Source organism: Chiloscyllium plagiosum, chromosome 15 (genome assembly GCF_004010195.1).
Source record: "Chiloscyllium plagiosum isolate BGI_BamShark_2017 chromosome 15, ASM401019v2, whole genome shotgun sequence".
NCBI lineage: Eukaryota > Metazoa > Chordata > Chondrichthyes > Orectolobiformes > Hemiscylliidae > Chiloscyllium > Chiloscyllium plagiosum.
In genome coordinates this window covers 68,904,652-68,924,864 of record NC_057724.1, presented here as the reverse complement: position 1 = coordinate 68,924,864, position 20,213 = coordinate 68,904,652, and the positions used below count along the sequence as shown (strand labels likewise).

Below are 20,213 nucleotides of genomic sequence, written 5' to 3'. Positions count from 1 at the left end.
ACTCTTCTTCAGGAACTTCACCTTGATGTTGTATTCAAGGAAGCCTGGTGCTTACCACCATCTCAAAGGACATTAAAGATAGACAAAGGGGTGGGAACTGGAGCAGTAGATCAGCCAGTAAAATGACCAAAGAGCAGACAGAGACTTGGACCAGTAAAACTAAGAGGAAAAATAGGCAGGGAGAGGTTACTGAACGTGGTGGGAATGGCAGTGTGAGGTATATTTGTTATAATGCAAGGAGGATGACGGGTAAGGCAGATGAACTAAGAGCTTGGATGAGTACATATAACATATTCCTGATGAAGGGCTTATGCCCAAAATGTCAATTCTCCTGCTCCTCAGATGCTCCCTGACCTCCTGTGCTTTTCCAGCATCACACTCTCAACTCTGATCCCCAGCATCTGCAGTCCTCACTTTCTCCATAAATAACGATGATGTTGTAGTTATTCCAGAGACTTGGTTGAGAGAGAGTCAGGTTTGGCAGCTTAACGTTCCGGGATTTAGATGTTTCAGGTGAGTAAGAGAGTGATGTAAAAGAGTGGGGGAGTTAGGGAGAATATCGCGGCTGTACTGAGGGAGGACATCTTGGAGGGCTCATCCAGCGAGGTCTGATGGGTAGAGTTCAGGAATAGGAAGGGTGCAGTCACTTTGCTGGGATTGTACTACAGGCCTCCCAACAGCCAGCGAGAGATAGAGGAACAGATGTGTTGGCAAATTATGGAAAGATGTTGTAGTTTGTGATTTTAACTTCCTGTATTTGACTGGGACTCCTTAGTGCCAGGGGCTTGGACGGGGTTATGTGGGTCCACAGTGGTGTTTTGAAACAGTATGTAAACACTCCAACTTGGGAAGCAGCCACACCAAACCTGGTATTAGGGAATGAGCCCAGCCAGGTGATTGAAGTTTCAACGGGACGAACATTTCGGGAACGTTGAACATAACTCTATAAGTTTTAAATTGCTTACGGATAAGGATAAGGGCATCATTAGGTGAAAGTATTAAATTGGGGGCAGACAGATTACAATATTAGGTATGAACTAGGGAATGTGTCTGGAGATGGCTGTTTGAGGGTGAACTCACATCTGGCACATGGGAATCTTTGAAAGGACCTGTGAAAATGAAGGGTAAGGATGGCAAAATTCTGAAACTTTGGATAATACGTGAAATTGAGAGCTCAGTCAAAAAGAAAAAGGAAGCATACATAGGGTTTGGGAAACTGAAGATAGACAGTTTCCCAAAGAATATAACAATAGCAAGAAAGAACTCAAACAAGGAATTAGGGTTAAAAGGGACCATGCAATGTCTTTGGTAAACAGGATTAAGGAAAATCCCAAGATGTTTTATACATATAATAATAGCAAGATGGTAGTTAGGGAAAGGATAAGTCCACTCAAGGACAAAGGAGAGAATTTATATGTAGAGCTGGGGTATGCCCCTTAACGAATACTTTTCATTGGTATTCATATAGGAGAAGGATATGGTGGGTGATGAGGCTTGGGAGGAATATGTTGATATTCTGGGGCATATCAATATTAAAAAAAAGGTGTTGGGTATTTCAAAAAGCATTAATAGCCAAGTTCCAAGGAGCTGACAGAATCTATCACAGAATGCTGAGGTCCACAGATGAGAAAATGCTGGGGCCTTGTACAAAATCTTTATACCCTCTTTAATCACAGAAGAGCTCGCAGAGGACTGGAGAATAGTCAGTGCTGTTCCTTTGTTTAAAAAGAGCAACAAGGATAATCCGGGAAATTACAGGCTGGTGAGCCTTATGTGAGTGATAGGCAGAGAAATTGTTGGAGAAGTTTCTTAGGGATAGGATTTACTCAAATTTGGAAAAATATGAACTTATTGGCAATAGGCAGCATGGCTTTGTGCTGGAAAGTCCATGTCTCACAAACTTGATTGAGTTTTTAGAGGAATTAATAAAGATGATTAATGAGGTCAGGGTGGTAGATGTTGCCTGTATGGCTTTTAGCAAGGCCTTTGATCTGGTCCTTCATGGAAGGCTGATACAAAAGGTGAAGTCAAATGAGATGCACAGCGAGCTGTTAAGATAGATACAGAACTGGCTTGGTCAGAGAAGATGGAGAGTAGCAATGGAAGGGTGTTTTCCGACTAGAGACCTGTGACCAGTGGTGTTCCTAAGGGATCAGTGCTTGGACCCCTGATGTTTGGAATTTTTATAAATGATTTGGAGGAGAATATAGGTGGCCTGATTAATAAGGTTTTTTGATGACACAAAGATTGCAGTGGCTGCAGATATTGAGGAACAATTCCAAAGGATACAGATGGGTGGCGAAATGGCAAGTGCAGTTTAATCCGGACAAATGTGAGGTGATGCATTTTGGAAGATCTAATACTGGAGGGAAGCATGCAGTAAATGACAGAACCCTGGGAAGCATTAACATACAGAGGGATCTAGGCGTGCAGGTCCACAGTTCCGTGAAAGTGGCAACGCAAGTGGATAAGGTGGTCAAGAGGCATATGGCATGCTTGCCTTTATCAATTGGAGATTAGAGTATAAAAATTGGCAAGTCATATTGCAGCTGTATAGAACTTTAGTTAGGCCACATTCGAGTCTGTGTACACCACACTAGCAGAAGTATTTGAAGGCTTTGGAGAGGGTACAGAAACAGTTTACCAAACTGTTGCCTGGTTTCGAGGGTATAAGCTATGAGGAGAGATTGGACAAACCTGGTTTGTTTTCATTTGATTACCAGAGGCTGAGGGGTGACCTGATAGACATTTACAAAATCATGAGTGGTATGGTCAGAATGGATCATCAGAGTCTTTGTCCCAGGCTAGAAATGTCAATTATTGGAGGATTTGAGATAAAAGGAGGTAAGTTTAAAGAAGATTTGAAAGGCAGATTTTTTACACCGAGAGTGTAAGTGCCTGGTGTGTGCTGCCAGTGGAGGTGGATACAATAGCACATTTAAGGGGCATTTTAACTGATATATGACTGAGCAGGTTATCGAGGGATATGGACCATGTCGAGGCCAAAGTTCTTTAATTTAGAAAGGGGTCATGTGTCAACACAGGCTTGATGGGCCAAGAGTCCTGAGCTGTGCTGTTCTTTGTTGTAATAAACTTTAGCCTCACCGGTGATACACTTCCGGACTGAGCAAGCAAGACAGAACCAGGGTGCTCCTACAAATGTATTCTGATGCTTTTAAGTCCTTTACTCAAAATGCCATATGTAAATTTCACGAAGACATGTAGCACAGAATGAGACCACGTTTCCGTTTGTGGCTCTGCTGGTGATTAGAAAGATCTGTCCAATTGGTTCCATTCCTCCTTTCCTTCCCTCGTGTCCATGTGAATTTTCTCATTTGAGATATTCATCCAATACCCTTTTGAAAGTTACTAATGAATTACTCCCATTGCTCTTCCAGTCATAACAATTCATGGCCCCAAAACCAAAAACAAATTGTTCTCATCTCATCTCTGGTTCCTTTGCCAATTCCATTCACTCATGTCTGTCTAGTTCTGGTCACCCTGTTATAGGAAGGGTATTATTAAGCTGAAGAGATTTACCAGGATGTTTGCTGGGAATGGAGAGTGTGAATTATAAGGAGAGACTGGATTGGCTGGGATTTTTTCACTGGAGCCTAAGAAGTTGAGGGATCTCTTTATAGAGATTTATAAAATTATGAGGGGTATAGATAAGGTGAATGGAAGGTGTCTTTTCTCTAGGATGGGTGATTTCAAGGTTAGGGGGCATATTTATTAAGGTGAGAGGAGAAAGATTTTAAAAAGACAATTTTTACACAGAAAGTAGTTCATGTGTGGAATGAACTTCCAGAGGAAGTGGTGGATGGAGGTAGTTACAACATTTCGATAAGTACGTGAATGAGAAATGGTTGGAGTGATGTGGGCCAAGCATAGGCAGATGGGACTAGTTAAGTTTGAGATTATGATCGGCATGGACTGCTTGGACCAAGGGTCTGTTTCTATGCTCTATCACTCTTGCTATTGGGATTTCAATAACTCAAGATTAATACGGCAATGAGGACAAAGCAAGTCCAACATGTCCTGTCACCCAATGTATACCCTTTCTTCTTCCACTCTGCTTCACTGGTGTAAAGGTGAAATTTGCCATCACTCGTTAGTGAATGTGAAACCTGTCAATAGCTGTGTGGTCTTTAAACTGTGACTCAGCTGTCTTTATTATTCTGCGGCGGTGACTGTTTCAATCAACCGCATTTCAGTGTTACATTATACTGTCCTTTGCACTGTTCTTCAGTTTAGAAAGTGCAGCTCATATATATTAAAAATAAATTGCAGCGCATGAATAGAACCCTGTAATTTAATCATGGGATTCAAATGACTCACAATTCATTTGGGCTTCCCACTGCTGAGAAGCTGTGTTGTCATTTGAAACCTGGCGTATAAATTATAAATGAACTGCTCCCATTCTTCCATAATACTTTATAATTTCAAAAGGCTCAGCAATGATGTTTCAAACTGTGAAATACACCAGTAAAGGTGACTTTAAGGATGAATCATTTTTGCTTGAAATTTCATTTACCTTTGGTGAACCCAAGTAATTGTGTAGGGATAATTATCCATGATTAATTATCTCCTTTGCTGCCCGCCCACTTCCATTTCTCATTTACAATTTGCTCCATGGTGACATCACCTGAAAACGCAGTGTCCGTTTCCATGTGGATGACCTCCAGCTCGACCTCACCAATTCCTCCCTCGTCATCTCCATGGTTTCTCAATTATCAAATTATTTGTCTGATATCCAGCAGTGCACAAGTTGAAATTAGTTCCATTTAATTCTCGGGATGAGCAAAGATAGATGCCATTGCAACTCAATTTTGACGCTTTACTCACATTACCAGAGGTGAATTCAGTAGAGATGTAACAGCACAAAAGAAGGCCATTTGTCCCATTGTGTCTGCACTGGTACTGAGAAGAGTTGTCCAATTGGACCCAGTTCCCCTTCTCTTTCTCCACCTCCCTGCGGGTTTGAAGTAGTTATCCAATGCCCTTTAGTACATTACGAATGAATCTTCTCCCACTGTCTTTAGAGGCAGTGTATTCCAGATCATTACAATTTACAGCCCACTGATAGATTCCCCATAGCTCCCCTTCTGTTCTTTTGCCAGTTGGCTTTGATCCCTGCTACAAGCACTCAGCTCCCATCTCCATCTCTCTCCCTGACAACTCTGGTGAATATCAACTGTTCACAAACTTGTCATCAGATTTAATCCTAAAATAAGACTTCAATTTAAAATATCCTTTGATGTGGGCTTTCCTGGGAAGGTGCTTATGTGGGCCGTCACTGAAAGATTACTTTTTCCACCTACCCAAGGGTGGGGGTTGGATGCCAGGTGGATGAAGTGCCGGAGGATCCAGGGGTATAAGATTGCAGGCGGTTGGGGGTACAATGCCAAGTAGATGGGTGCCAGGTTGATAAGGTAGTGAGCTGGCAGGAGACCGGAAGGTGGATGGGTGAGGCAGCAGAGGTTCAAGTGCATAGAGAGAGGGTGGTAGGCATGGATTAGGGGTCTGGACCAGATTTGGAGTTGGGCATCATGGGAGTTGGGGGGGGCGGGGTGGGGGAAGGCATTGGGTTCAGAGGGAGTTGAGTTTGGACTCAGGGCAAAGAGTGCTGACATTGGGTATGGGTCAGGGGCATCCCTCTCGCAGTAAGCCAGGAGTTAAAGCGGCTTTTAATCCTCTAACATTTCCTGGCTAACTATTTCAAAAGGTCAGCTGCAAACATCCGAAGGAGGAGGAGACTTTCTCAGTGGGTTGCAGATGCCAAATAATTGCCCATCTGAAATTTCAATGTCAAGTTCCTGGGCACCTCCCGCATGGTCAGTACGTTGTGATTTCTGCATATTCTAGGTGTGGATCTTCCAGGCTACATCTGACCTCCCCCTATCCAGAAATCTGGGCCATTACCTTCCAGTCCACGCCATCAAACTTCTTCATAATTTTAAAAACTTCATTTAAATCTCCTTTTTCTGCTCTGGGGCAACCATCCCTGTTTCGGCAGTCCCTCCTCAGAAGCGAAGTCCCTCATCCCTGCTATTGTTGTAGTAATTCTCTGTGCCTTCATCAAGCCAAAGGGTTAAGGGCAAACTGGAAGGGAGTGCAAGTAAGAGGGAGGCGATGGCCTCGTGGGATCATTATAAGTTCATTAATCCAGAGACCCAGGTGATGTTCTGGGCACCCTGGTCAAATTCTGCCATGGCAGATGGTGGAATTTGAATTCACAAAGTGTCCAATGACTGTGAAACCATTATTAATTGTCAGGAAAAACCCATCTGATTCACTTAAATCATTTCAGGAAGGATATCTGCCATCCTTACCTCGTCTGGCCTATATATGAATCCAGACCCACAGCAATATGGTTGAGTCTTAACTGCCCTCTGGGTAATTAGGGATGGGGATGAATTTTGGCATAGCCAGTGAGACCCACATCCCGTGAAGGAATTAAATTGGTTCATACTGCTGCCTCATAGCGCCAGAGACCCGGGTTTGGTTCCAGCTTTGGACAACTGTCTGTGTGGAATTTGCACGTTCTCCCCATGTCTGCGTGGGTTTCCTCCCACGGTCCAAAGATGTGGACGTTAGGTGGATTGGCTATAGGAAATTGCCCACAGTGTCCGGGGATGTGCAGAGCTGGGCATTAGTCATGGGAAATGCAGGCTTACAGGGATAGCGCATGTGGGTAGGTCTGGGTAGTATGCTTTTCAGAGGGTCAGTGTGGACGCAATGGGCCAAATGGCTTGCTTCCACACTGTAGGAATTCTATTGGTCCATGAATTTAAAAAAAAGGTGACTGAATAACTCTGTCTGAATAGCTCCTCATTGTTACTACGGACTGAATGGCCTCCTTAGCACATGATGCTGCTGAGGTAATGAGCCTGTTTGTTGAGCACAGTAACCTCTTGATGATGTGAGTGTTAAAAGCTGCTTGGTAATAATTGCTGTACGGTGACCAGTGCTGTTCTGACTGACCTCCTTGCATTCATTCTCATGGCCATCTCTCCTGATGTTCATTTTCAGGGCATCACAAAGGCCAGCCATACACAAAGGATCCCAAAGTCCAGGGCTTCATCCGGTGGGTAAAAGGGCAGCACGAGAAGGATGTGATGAAGAGTTCTGTAATTGGCGGTTACTATTCCTTCCCTCCAGCCCCAAAGTTATTTCAGGAATACTGTAAAAATTTGGATGGTAAGAATTGTATTGGACTCGCTGCACCTTGAATTCCTCGATGGTGTCCCTGACCAACTGTCAAAATAATGAACCTTAGTAAGGAAAACGATTGAGCTTCGCGTCCGAGACAGAACGTCCCCCGGGGCTGCTCTGTGTACCATCACCACCCCCCCTTTGATCGATCCTTGTGTCCTCCAGTTGAGTCCATTTCTGGGTTGAGACATTAAAATAAAGCCCCTGTGCTTTTTCACGGGTGTTATGAAAGCTCCCATGGGTCTTTTCCAAAGGAGTTACCCCTGGTGTCTCGAGTAATATTTATCCTACAAACAGTAACGCAAAATGAAAACATCAGGTTATCTGATTATTGTCTCATTACTGTTTGTGGAAGCTTGCTGTGCACAAATTGAGCTGCTGTGTTCCAAAGTGCTTCAATGGCTGTACAGTGCTTTGGGACTTCCTGAGGTCACAAATATTACTATAAAAATGCAAATCCTGTTTTTCTTTACACAAGAGGATGATCTTGACTCTCAGGGCTTTATGAAGGATAATGGATTGCCCTGCCATTTCCAACTTGCTATATTCAACTTTCAGAATCTGCGGCAGAGGATGACCAAAAGCAAATACTGGGCATAGTACAGGGTTGGCTCTACATTGATTCGGACTGGGTAAACATTACTGTGCAGTGAGCTATCACTGAATCAGTCTGATGCAAACATGTGCAGCTTTGTGAGAGCACATTATGTCTTTATAAACACAGGTGGCTACAAGAGCAGGTCAGGAATACCATAGCGCATAACTCACCTCCTGACTCCCCAATTCCAATTCACATTCTATAAGGCACAAGTCAGGAGTGTGATGGAATACTCCCCACTTGCCTAGACGGGTGCAGCTCCAACAATGCTGAAGAAGCTTGACACCATTCAGGACAAAGCAGCCCACTTAGTTGGCACCACATCCACAAGCATCTACTCCCTCCACCACTGACACTCAGTAGCGGCAGTGTGTACTATCTACAAGATGCGCTGCAGAAATTCACCAAAGATCCTTAGACAGTACTTTCTAAGTCCACAGCCACTTTCATCGAGAAGGACAAGGGTAGCAGATATATTGTCAAAGAGTGTGGTGCTGGAAAAGCACAGCTCATCAGGCAGCATCCGAGGAGCGGGAGAATCAACGTTTCAAGCATAAGCTCTTCATCAGTCATTCCTGATGAAGGGCTTATGCCCGATATGTCAACTCTCCCGCTCCTCAGATGCTGCCTGATCTGCTGTGCTTTTCCAGCACCACACTCTTCGACTCTGATCTCCAGCATCTGCAGTGCTCACTTTCTCACAGCAGATATATTAGAACACCACCCCCTGCAAGTTCCCCTCCAAGCCACTCACCATCCTGACTTGGAAATATATCGCTATTCCTTCATTGTCACTGGTCAAAATCCTGGAATTCCCTCCCTAAGGGCATTGAGGGTCAGTCCACAGCATGTGGACCGCAGCGGTTCAAGAAAGCAGCTCACTTCCATCTTCTCAAGGGCAACTAGGGACGGGAAATACATGCTAGCCATGTCAGTGACACCCACATCCCACAAATTAATACGTTTTTTAAAAAACCTCTGCCTTTTTTTTCATAATTAATACACAGGCTGTGGGTACCGCTGGCAAGACCAGTATTGATTCACCCTCCTGAATTGCCCTTTCAGAATCAGGTGGTGAGGTGTCTTCTTCACCATCTTCCTTGGCCCTTTCTGAGTGCAATTAAGAGTCAACCGCATTGCTGTGGGTCTGGAGTCACTTGTAGGCTAGATGGGACCAGAATGGTAGCTTTCCTTCCTGAAAAGATTTCAGCTAACCAAGTGAGATTTTGTGCCAACGTGTAACATTCTCTGGGCATCATTACTTTCAATAATGGTTTATTCTGGATTTATTTAATAAATAGAATTTAAATTCCTCCAGCTACCACACTGAATCAAGTCTGTCAATTATTAATCTAGGCCTTTGGAACGGTAAAATAATGCTGGAAACTCTCAGCAAGTCTGGAAGCATTATTGGTGAGGGAAACACAGTATTATTTCCTCTGGATTACTGATCTGGTAACATAAGCACTATGTTAACGCCAGTCTGGTAATATAAGCACTGTTACCACTGGTCCGGTGATACTAGCACTATGTTACCATTGGTCTGGTAATGTAAGCACTATTTTACCACTAGTTTGGTAATATAAGCACTGTGTTACCACTGGTTTGGTAATACTAGCACTATGTTTACCACTGGTTTGTAACATAAGCACTGTGTTACCATTGTTCTGGTAATGTTAGCACTATGTTATCATTTCCATTTATCATTCATATGCAAGTGTTTACTAGTGTTGTCATATACATTCAACAAATGTGTCATCTTCGACCAATAGTTCCTTGATAAGAAACCTGAATTAATCCTGTCAGTTACAAAAATCTGTCACTGTTTTGAAACATCAGAAAGCCCAGTTGTGGCCCTGCAGCAGATAATGTTTTACTTGTTTATTTATGAAGTGCTTGTGTTTACTATGAGGCTGTTGGTTGTTTAACCTCATATCCAAAATGGGTTTTAATTCTCCAGCTGAGGCTCTCTTGACCTCCACCAGTGAACTGAAGAAGGAGATTGAAAGTCTGCACTATAAAGAGCACAAGAGGCTTATCCTTCAGGGAACCATCGTTGCTGTTCAATACATCTGTCACACAGATCCGGCTGTGAGACTGGGAGCAGTGCCCATTCAGGTATGGTTAGCTCAATGCTGAAGTTTGGTTCAATACTTACCAGTGGTTTTACTTGAAGCCACTGGAGATAATCATGTCCCTCAAATCTGCAACCTGGCACCCTTTCCAGTGACATTTATTCTTTCACAGAATGTGCCCACTACTGACATTTGTAGTCGAGTCCTAATTGCCCGTGAGAAAGTGATGGCAGAGCAGAGATGTCACGACCCCGCCTGGTGTGGGTAGACCCCAGATGCTGCTAGGGAGGGAGTTTTGACCCAGTGGCACTGAAGCAACAGCGATACATTTCCAAGTCAGAACAGTGAAGTGAACTTGCAGGAATTGGTTTCCCATGTATCTGCTGCCTTTGTCTTTCTAGGTAGTAGAGGTGATGGGTTTGGAAGGTGCTGTTGAAAGAACCATGACGAGTAGTTGCAGTGCGGCTTACAGATGGTACGCATGCCTGCCACTATATGTCAGTGGAATGTAGTGCCAATCAAGCAGGCTGCTTTGTCCTGGATGATGTCAACTTACTTGAGTGTTGTTGGTGCTGTACCCATCCAGGGGAGTGGAGAATATTCCATCGTACTCCTGATTGTGCCTTGTAGGCAGTAGACAGCCTTTTGGGAGTTGAGATCAGAGTGGTGCTGGAAAAACACCGCAGGTCAGGCAGCATCCGAGGAGCAGGAACATCGACGTGTCGGGCAAAAGCCCTTCATCAGGAATAGAGGCTTTTGGGAGTCGGGAGTTGAGTTACTCACTGCAAAATTCCCACCTCTGACTTGTTCTTGTAGCCGCTGCTGACGAAGTACAGTTTCTGTTCAATGACAACAACAAAAATGTTGTAAGTTTAAGGTTTCGGCGATGGTAATGTTATTAAAAATCAAGGGGCGATGACTAGATTTTCTTTTGTTTGAGATGGTCATTCTGAGCAATTCTGTGGCACAAATGTTACTGACTATCTGTCAGTCTGATTCTGAGTGTTGTCCAGCATTTGTGAATGGTGTCAAACATTGTACAATCCCTGAAGTTGCTGTTGTCACCATGAGTGGACTTGTCAGCAATTAAACACCTGACCTGTTTTATTCGTCATGCTAACTCTTATCTCTAATCAATTAAAATTTTTTTGCATTAGGAATACACCCTAATAAATTAACCTTACTCATCTGATGTGTTTCATGGCAATGTTTGTAATGAGAGAACTCTGATATTGATACTTCACGCCAAATGTTGAGAAAGGCCAATGAAGCTCATTACAAGTCACACTGCAAATAGGGAACTCTCCAACCAGTAAATATTACATGAGTTGGCTTTGCCAACTCAACATTGTACATTTCATCATCTTTGCTTCCCCTATCATTGTGATTCATAGTGACCACATCTGTAGCAAGTGTTGGTTGCTTGAGGAACTCTGGCTCAGAGTTGGAACTTTGAACACTGCAATACATCAGGGAGAGAGAGAGTTACCAAACTGCTGTGTTTCAGGAGGCAGTCATACCCCTTAGATAAACCACCTCAATGGTCAGTGATCAGGGACTGGAGGGTGGGACTACAAGTGAGAAAGATAGAGGGATCCAGGAGGTAGTGCTGAAGGAGCCTCAGCCCTTGAGCCTGTTGAACAGGTTTGAGATTCTTGCTCCCTTTGTGGATTAGAGCAGGGGCTGTAGTGGGGATGACTAGAGGAACCGCAGTTATCTGAAGGACACGGGCAGAGAGTATTTCGTTGTGTTAAGTGAATGCCGCATAATCATATGTTGGATAACATAGTTAGCCAAGCATCGGGACCTTGCGATCTTGTTCGGTTAATCCAAAATGCGGTTAATTGAATGCCGGATAATCGAGATTCCTCTGTACAGGACTGTGGTACAGGGAGCCATTCAAGAGAGGGGAGAAGAGAGAAATGTAGTTGTAATCAGGAATTGTATAAGTCAGGGAAGGTCAGGGAAATAGACACTGTTCCAGTGGCCAGGATCGAGAGTCCCAAAGATTATGTTGCCTGCCTGATGCCTGGGTTCAGGATACCTGAACTGGGCTGCAGAGGACTTAGAGTGGGAGGGGAACGATCCAGTTATCATGGTCTGCGCAGGTACCAACATTACAGGTAGAACGAGGTTCTGCTGAGGGAATATGAACAGTCAGGGGCTAAATTATTAAGCAGACCCAAAACGATAATCTCTATATTACTACCTGAGCCATGAGCGAATTGGCACAGGGTCAACAGGATTAAAGAAACAAATGTGTGGCTCAAAGATTGATGTGGGGAAAAGGGGTTCAGATTCATTGGCAGGAGTACTGAGGAAGGAGGGAGCTGTTCCATTAGGACAGGCTCCACCTGAATCATGCTGGGACGAGAATCCTGGCGAATTGCTTAACTAGGGCTATGGATAGGCAAGTGTTCAGTTATTTGGAAAATAATGAAAAAAGTTAAAGGGAAGGTGGGCTTAGCAGAGATTGTTAACGTTTCCAGAACAAGTAAAAGGGCAGAGAGTTTTGAAAGGGTCAGGAATCTGACTTTGGGTGCAGCAGGCAAGAGGGCAACAATGAAAAGGGGGACACAGTCAATGATTAGAACATAGAACATTACAGCACAGTACAGGCCCTTTGGCCCTCGATGTTGCGCCGACCTGTCATACCAATCTGAAACCCATGTAACCTACACTATTCCATGTACGTCCTAATGCTTGTCCAATGATGACTTAAATGTACTTAAAGTTGGCGAATCTACTACCGTTGCAGGCAAAGCATTCCATACCCTTACTACTCCCTGAGTAAAGAAACTACCTCTGACATCTGTCCTATATCTATCACCCCTCAAATGATGGTGCAGTACTTAAATGGACACAGTATATGGAACAAGGTAAAATGAGCTTGTGGTACAGATTGAAATTGGTGGGTATGACAGAGTCATGGTAGCAAGGGGATCAGGATTGGGAACTAAATATCCAAGGATGCATGTCCTATCAAGAGGTCAGGCAGATGAGAGTGCGGGCTCAGAGGAGGGTTGCTGTGTTAGTAAGAAATGAAATTAAACCAAATGCAGTAAGTGATATAGAATTGTGTGTGGGTAGAGTTGAGGAACCACAAAAGGAAAAATACCCTGATCGATGTTTAGTACAGGCCTCCTAGCAATAGTCAGGATGTGGACCATAAAATAAACCAGAACATAGAAAAGGCACATAAGACGGGCACTGTCACAGTAATTACGGAAAACTGGGGATATAAGGTTGGTAATGGTTCCCAACAAAAGGAACTAATGGAATGTCAACAAGATTTTTTTTTGGAACAGCTTGTACTCGACCCCAACAGGTAATTCTGAGTTTGGTGATGTGTAATGAGGTCGACTTGACTAGGGAGCTTAAGGTGAAGGAACCTCTAGGGGGTAGTGTCCATAATGTGACAGAATTCACCTTCCAGTTTGAGAATGAGAAGCTGGACTCAGATGTAACGGTATTAAAGTTGAGGGAAGGTAACTGCAAAGACATGAGGGAGGAGCAGGCCAGAGTTGATTGGAAGGGGACCCCAGCAGGGAAGATAATGGACCAGCAACAGCAGGAGTTTCTGGGGGTTAATTCGGGAGGCATGACAGATTTTTATCCCAAGGAAGAAGAAACGGGCTAAGGGTAGGATGAAGCAACCACAGCTGACGAGAGAAATCAGGGATAGTATAAAAGCAAAATGAAAACCATACAATGTGGTGAATGAATGGAAAGCCAGAGGGTTAGGAAGCTTTTAAAAACCAGCAGAGGATAACTTTTAAAAAAAGCAATAAGGAGGGAGAAGATGAACTATGAGAGTAAGCTAACTGGTATTATTTAAGAAAATTGCAAGAGTGTTTTTTTTAGATATCTCAAAGGGAAGAGAGAGACAAGCACAGACATTGGACCCCTGGAAAATAAGGCTGGGGAAGAAGTAATAGGGAATGAAGAAATGAAGGAGGAACTGAATAGGTATTTTGCATCAATTTTCACCCTGAAAGACGCTAGCAGCACACCAGAACTTTGAGAGTCAGGAGAGTGTAGTGGCTGTCATAAGGAGAAGGTGCTGAAGAAGCTGAAAGGTCTGAGTGTGCATAAATCATCTGGATGAAATGGACTAGAGTTCTGAAGGAGTTAGCTGAGGAGATTGTAGGGGCATTGTTAGTTATCTTTCTGGAATCTTTTTTCTTTATTTCTTTATTTTTCTGCTTTTATATTCAATGTGTTGGTTTATTTTTACTTTGTTTTAAGATGGCACTGGAGAATTGCGACACTATATAACCATACGTTTCACTGTATTTTGTAACAAAATACACATGACAATAAATAAATCAAGACAGGGGAGGGTCCCAAAAGATGGGAAAATGGCTAATGTACCATCCGTGTTTAAGAAAGGAGGGAGGCAGAAAACAGGAATCTGTAGGCCAGCTTATGCCTGAAATGTCGATTCTCCTTCTCCTTTGATGCTGCCTGACCTGCTGCGCTTTTCCAGCAACACACTTTAAGCTTTGTTCGATGGGTAAGACTTCAGAGTCCAATGATTAAGGATGAGATTGCAAAGTACTCGGGGAAGTGTGTGGTTAAATAGGGCTGAGTCAGCACAGCCTCATCAGGGGAAGGTCATGCCTGACAAAACTGTTAGAATTCTTTGAGGAGGTAATGAGCAAGTTAGATATGAAAGAGCCAGTGGACGTGATCTATTTGGATTTCCAGAAGACCTTTCACAAAGTGCTGCAGAGGAGGCTACTAAATCAGATAAGAGCCCGTGGTGTTCGGGGCAGGGTTCTGGCAAGGATAGATGATTGGTTGACTGGCAGCGGGTAGGGATAAACATGTCTTTTTCAGTTTGGTAAGCCAGGGACTAGTGGAGTTGTGCAAAGGTTCCTATTGAACCACAGCTATTCACATTATACATTAACGATCTGGATGAAGGAATTGAGAGCATTGTTGCTAGGTTTGCAGATGATACTAGGATAGGTGGAGGGACAGGTGGTATTCAGGAAGTGGGGAGGCTGCAGGAAGATTTAGACAGTTTAGGAGAGTAGGCAAAGAAGTTGCAGATGGAATGCAATGTGGGAAAATGTGAGGTTCTGCACTTTGGTGGGAAGAAGAGGTGTAGACTATTTTCTAAATGGGAAAAGGCTTTGGAAATCTGAAGCACAAAGAGGTTTTGGAGTGCTAGATCATTAAAGTCAGTGGAGTAATGGACAGTTTGGAAGAATGTTGCAGGTTGCGGGGAGACTTGGATAAACTGCAGAATTGGGCTGAGAGGTGGCAAATGGAGTTCAATGCAGCTAAATGTGAGGTGATGCACTTTGGGAAGAATAACAGGAGTACTGGGTCAATGGAAAGATTCTTGGTGGTGTGGATATGCAGAGGGTTCTTAGGGTCCATGTACATAGATCCCTGAAAGTTGCCACCCAGGTTGATAGTGCTGTTAAGAAGGCATACAGTGTGTTAGGTTTCATTGGTAGAGGGATTGAGTTCCGGAGCTGCAGTATTATGCTGCAACTATACAAAACGCTGGTGCGGCCACACTTGGAATATTGTGTACAGTTCTGGTCGCCATATTTCGGGAAGGATATGGAAGCATTGGAAAAGATGCAGAGGAGATTTACCAGGATGTTGCCTGGTCTGGAGGGAAGCTCTTATGAGGAAAGGCTTGAGAGACTTGGATCTGTTCTCATTGGAAAGAAGAGGCTAAGAGGGGATTTGATAGAGACATACAAGATGATCAGAAGATTAGACAGGGTAGACAGAGAAAGTCTTTTTCCTAGGATGATGATGTCAGCTTGTACGAGGGGACACAACTACAAATTGAGGGGTGATAGATTTAAGACAGATGTCAGAGGCAGGTTCTTTACGCAGAGAGTGATAAGGGCGTGGAATGCCCTACCTGCTAATGTAGTCAACTCAGCCACATTAGGGAGATTTAAACAATCCTTGGATAAGCACATGGATGATGATGGGGTAGTGTGGGGGGGCGAGCTGAGAATAGTTCACAGGTCGGCGCAACATCGAGGGCTGAAGCTCCTGTTCTGCATGTGTATTGTTCTATGTTCTATTCTGTTAAGGTTAACATACAGGTTCAGTTGTCACTTAAGAAGGTAAATGCAGTCTTGGTATTCATTTCAAGAGGGCTAAAAAACAAGAGCAGAGATGTACGGCTGAGGCTATGTAAGGCTGTGGTCAGACAGCATTTGGAATGTTGTGAGCAATTTTGGGCCCGTATTGAAGGAAGGATGTGGTGGCATTAGAGAGGATCCAGGGGACGTTTTCAAAAATGATCCCGCAAGTGAAGGGCTTGTCATGTGGGGAGTGGTTGAGGATGTAGGGTCTATACTCAGTGGAATTGAGAAGGACAGGATGGGGGAGGGGCAGATGGTCTGATTAAAATATAGAATCTAGATTAGAGTGGTGCTGGAAAAGCACAGCAGGTCAGACAGCATCCGAGGAGCAGGAAAATCGACGTTTCGGGCAAAAGCCCTTCATTAGGAATAGAGGCAGGGTGCCTACAGAGTGGAGAGGTAAATGAGAGGGGACTGGAGGTGAGGAGAAAGTAGCATAGAGTACAATAGGTGAAAGGGGGTGGGGATGGAGGTGATATGTCAGAGAGGAGGGTGGGGGAAGGTACCAATGAGTACAACGGGTGGATTGGGAGGGGGATGAAGGTGATAGATCAGAGAGGAGCTGCCTGACCTGCTGTGCTTTTTCAGCACCACGCTAATCTAGACTCTGGTTTTCAGCATCTGCAGTCCTTGTTTTTACCTTAACATATGGAATACTGAGAGGCCTGGATAGAATGGATGTGGAGAAGATGTTCCCACCAGTAGGAGAGACTGAGACCTGAGGGCACCGCCTCGGAATGAAAGGGTGACTTTCAAACTGAGATGAAGAGGAATTTCTTCCACCAGAGGGTGTGAATCTGTGGAGCTGATAACTGCAGAGGGCTGTGGAGGCCAAGTTATTGAGTGTCTTTAAAACAGGGGTAGGTAGGTTCTTGTTTGGGAAGAGGATCAAGGGTTAAAGGGAGACAACAGGAAAATGGGATTGAAAAACTTATTAGCCATGATTGAAGGGCAGAGCAGACTCACTGGGCTGAATGGCCTAATTCGGCTCCTATACCTCATCGTCATTCCCCAGCCGCACCATTTTTCAGTACTATTCAGATTTTCCTGATCTTCCAGGATCCTGTGTATTCATCCAACTCGCTGCCTTTCTGTTACTGTAAGATATGGGCCACTTCCTTCCCTACCATCCTGCACAGTTTGCCTGATCTGTTTGGAATCTAATACTGGCACCTACTTGTTTAACACCCTTATTAACATTCTTCTTGAATTCAAACCCCATTGTCCTGAGAAACCATTGCTCAGCTTGAATGATCAGGTGAATTGGCCATGCTAAATTGCCCGTAGTGCTAGGTGCATTAGTCAGAGAGAAATGGGTCTGGGTGGTTTACTCTTTGGAGGGTTGGTGTGGACTGGTTGGGCCGAAGGGCCTGCTTCCACACTGTAGGGAATCTAATCTAATCTAAATTCCTATTAAAATGGAGAATGTTGGAGAAACGCAGCAGGTCTAGCAGCATCTGCGAAAGAGTTAACATTTAGAGTCTTGGATATGACTCTGAAGAAGACTCAAAATGTTGCCTCTGTTTTTTCTCTCTCTCCACAGATGCTTGCTAAACCTACTGAGTTTCTCCAGTGTTCTCTGTGTTTGTTTCAGTTTCCCAGCATCTGCAGTATTTGCTTTAGTTAAATGTATCACAAAAAAAAACTCAAAATGGACTGGACTTGCCTTTGCAGGAGGTTGATGCTTTCGGGGCCTCGTCTTCACAACCAGTCAGATGTCTGCATGGCCCAGAGAAAGACACAAGAGTCATCCAGCAAACAGAGCAGCTTCGTGTAAATCCAGTGAGGCATCATCAGAGACAGTCAACGCCAATATTTACCCGCTACTGGTTGAGGTATTGTACCAAAGCCAGACATCCTGCCCAGGAGCTGACCAAGCTGGATGTTATGATACTGTTTTCCCTGGTGGGCTGAGTCTGCAATGAAGGCGCACAGTTTAACAATAAGGGATCTCCCACTTCAGAGTGGGAAGTGGATTTTTTTTCTCTCTCTCTCTTAAGAGTGGGCCTGCACGGTGGCTCAGTGGTTAGCACTGTTGCTCCAGAGCGTCACAGTTCACTTCCACCCTCAGGTGACTGTCTGGGTGGAATTTGCACATTCTCTCCGGGTTTCCTCCAGATGCTCCAGTTTCCTCTCACAGTCCAAAGGTGTGCAGATGAGGTGAGAGGGGGAGCCACGGGAAAGGTCAGGTTACAGGATTAGGGGAAGGGATTGGGTCTGGGTGGAATGTTGTTCAGAGGGTCGGTATGGACTTGATGGGCTGAATGGCCTGCTTCCACACTTCAGTGATTCTGTGTTGTTATTTTAGTGGAATTCACTTCCTCTAGAGAGCAGGAAAGGTCAGGTCATTGAACACAATCAAGGCTGCATGCTTTGGATTGTTGATTGAGAGGGGATTTCAGGGACAGACAGCCATGATCCAATTGAATGGTGAAGCAACCTCAACTGCCTCCTGTTCCAAATTCCTGTGTCTTTGTGGAGGGTGATGTGTTAAAGATAATGCACATACCAGTGCTTTAGGCTCAGTTTGTCTCACCTTGAGGACATGCACTCATGGTGATAAAAACAAGCTCTGCAGATGCTGAAAACCAGAGTCTAGATTAGAGTGGTGCTGGAAAAGCACAGCAGGTCAGGCAGCATCCGAGGAGCAGTAAAATCGACATTTCAGGTAAAAGCCCTACATCAGGAAAAGAGGCAGGGTGCCTGCAGAGTGGAGAGACTCACTGAGATTCTTGTAGAGCGAGGAGGAAAACATCTTCAAGGCAGGCATCCTTGCAAGAGGATTCGCAGTAGGGTTAAAATCAAGTAGGTAAAAACAAGGACATGCACTCATGCCACACCAAACGCTAGAGTCTCCTTACCTTTACAGCTACTGGGATCCAAGCTAAATTAAACTGAGGGAAGTCTGAACTGGCATCCCATGGGGCAAGACCACAGCACAGGACTCAACTGAAGCACAAGTTGACTGCAATCTTCAAAAGGCGAAGATTTTTTGATTTGATTTGTTTTTAGTTGTAAGACCTTATTCAACTATATTTAAATTTACACATTGCCTTGAGTTAGGGATGTTACCTTTGCACAACAGGCCCTCAGTAACATTTATATTTATGTGAATCGAGTTATTTGGACATGTTTTAACACACCACTGGGACAGGTCAGACATGAACCTAGATCTTCTGACCCAGAGGTAGGGATACTATCGGTGCACCACAAGAACTCGTGATTAGAATTATAGGCGGAGTTTGAACGAGCGATACTAATGTTTACTAGTCCTGTTTGGTTGCATAATCCATTCCAGGTACAAATACCTTTTGACAAGTTTTACAGAATTTATTAAGTTTATCATGATAAGTACAAAAGTAATAATAATTAATAAAAGCAGTGGTTTTACAGGCCATTGGCTTAAGGATACCAGTTTGTTATACTGAATGTCCGTACATAGATGTCCTGTTCTGTTGACTGAAGTTCTTCTTCAATCTTTCATCTTCCTTCTTGTCAGTCCAACCACTAAAAACACAAGGTTTAGTAAGGTTTGTGAGTGACTATCTTGTGTGAATGATCAAAGACATCCTGAAGTCTCATTCGCTTGATAATGAATGAACAGTTCATGGCTGGTCCCAGACTGACTAAGTAGTGTGCGCCCAATTGCTGATTGGTTTTTTTAAAGTAAGAGTTACCTTGCTTGCATCATTTCCAACTATCTCGGGATTCATTCTTTAACGTCAATCATTTTATAAAATCATCCCTTTTGTAATGGCTTTTTTCTCCTGGGCTTCCAACTCCATTGATCTTTATCAAAGATAAAGTGACACCAATAAACAATGTATGTGTCTGCTTAGAATACATAGCATCATCTACTAGTGATTAACTATCATCCCAAATGTCCCAATCCATAGACCTAAGAATACCTAAGGCGGTAAAGCACATTGTCAATCCTAATTCTAAGGTGTGTTTTGGTGTATATGTAGATATAAGTTTGCTACAAATGCTATAACAAATCTAAACTGTTGTAAAACATGGCTTTGTCTTTTCGTAAAATTCATTTTACCCCAAAGCATTCTTGTATGTTAGCCTAAGAATATATTGGCCTGAATCCTAAACCAGCAATAATATCATAAGACAATTACCTTCCTTTTGTTATTTTCCTGAAAAAATGTATTTTACAACTAGACATGTTCAAACAGAATATAATTTAATTCC

The 20,213-nt window shown here is 43.7% G+C and overlaps 1 protein-coding gene across 4 annotated transcripts in view; it reads left to right on the top strand.

The window, feature by feature from the left end:
- radx (RPA1 related single stranded DNA binding protein) overlaps positions 1–20,213 on the top strand; it is a 104,729-nt gene that overhangs the window by 27,418 nt on the left and 57,098 nt on the right. For 3 of the 4 annotated variants that reach the window (XM_043705146.1, XM_043705142.1, XM_043705143.1), the window contains exons 9-11: positions 7,033–7,200; positions 9,774–9,931; positions 17,688–17,848. In XM_043705146.1, the coding sequence (XP_043561081.1) occupies positions 7,033–7,200; positions 9,774–9,931; positions 17,688–17,848 (487 nt within the window). The remainder of the gene's footprint in view (positions 1–7,032; positions 7,201–9,773; positions 9,932–17,687; positions 17,849–20,213) is intronic. The other variant, XM_043705144.1, reaches the window with a different exon arrangement.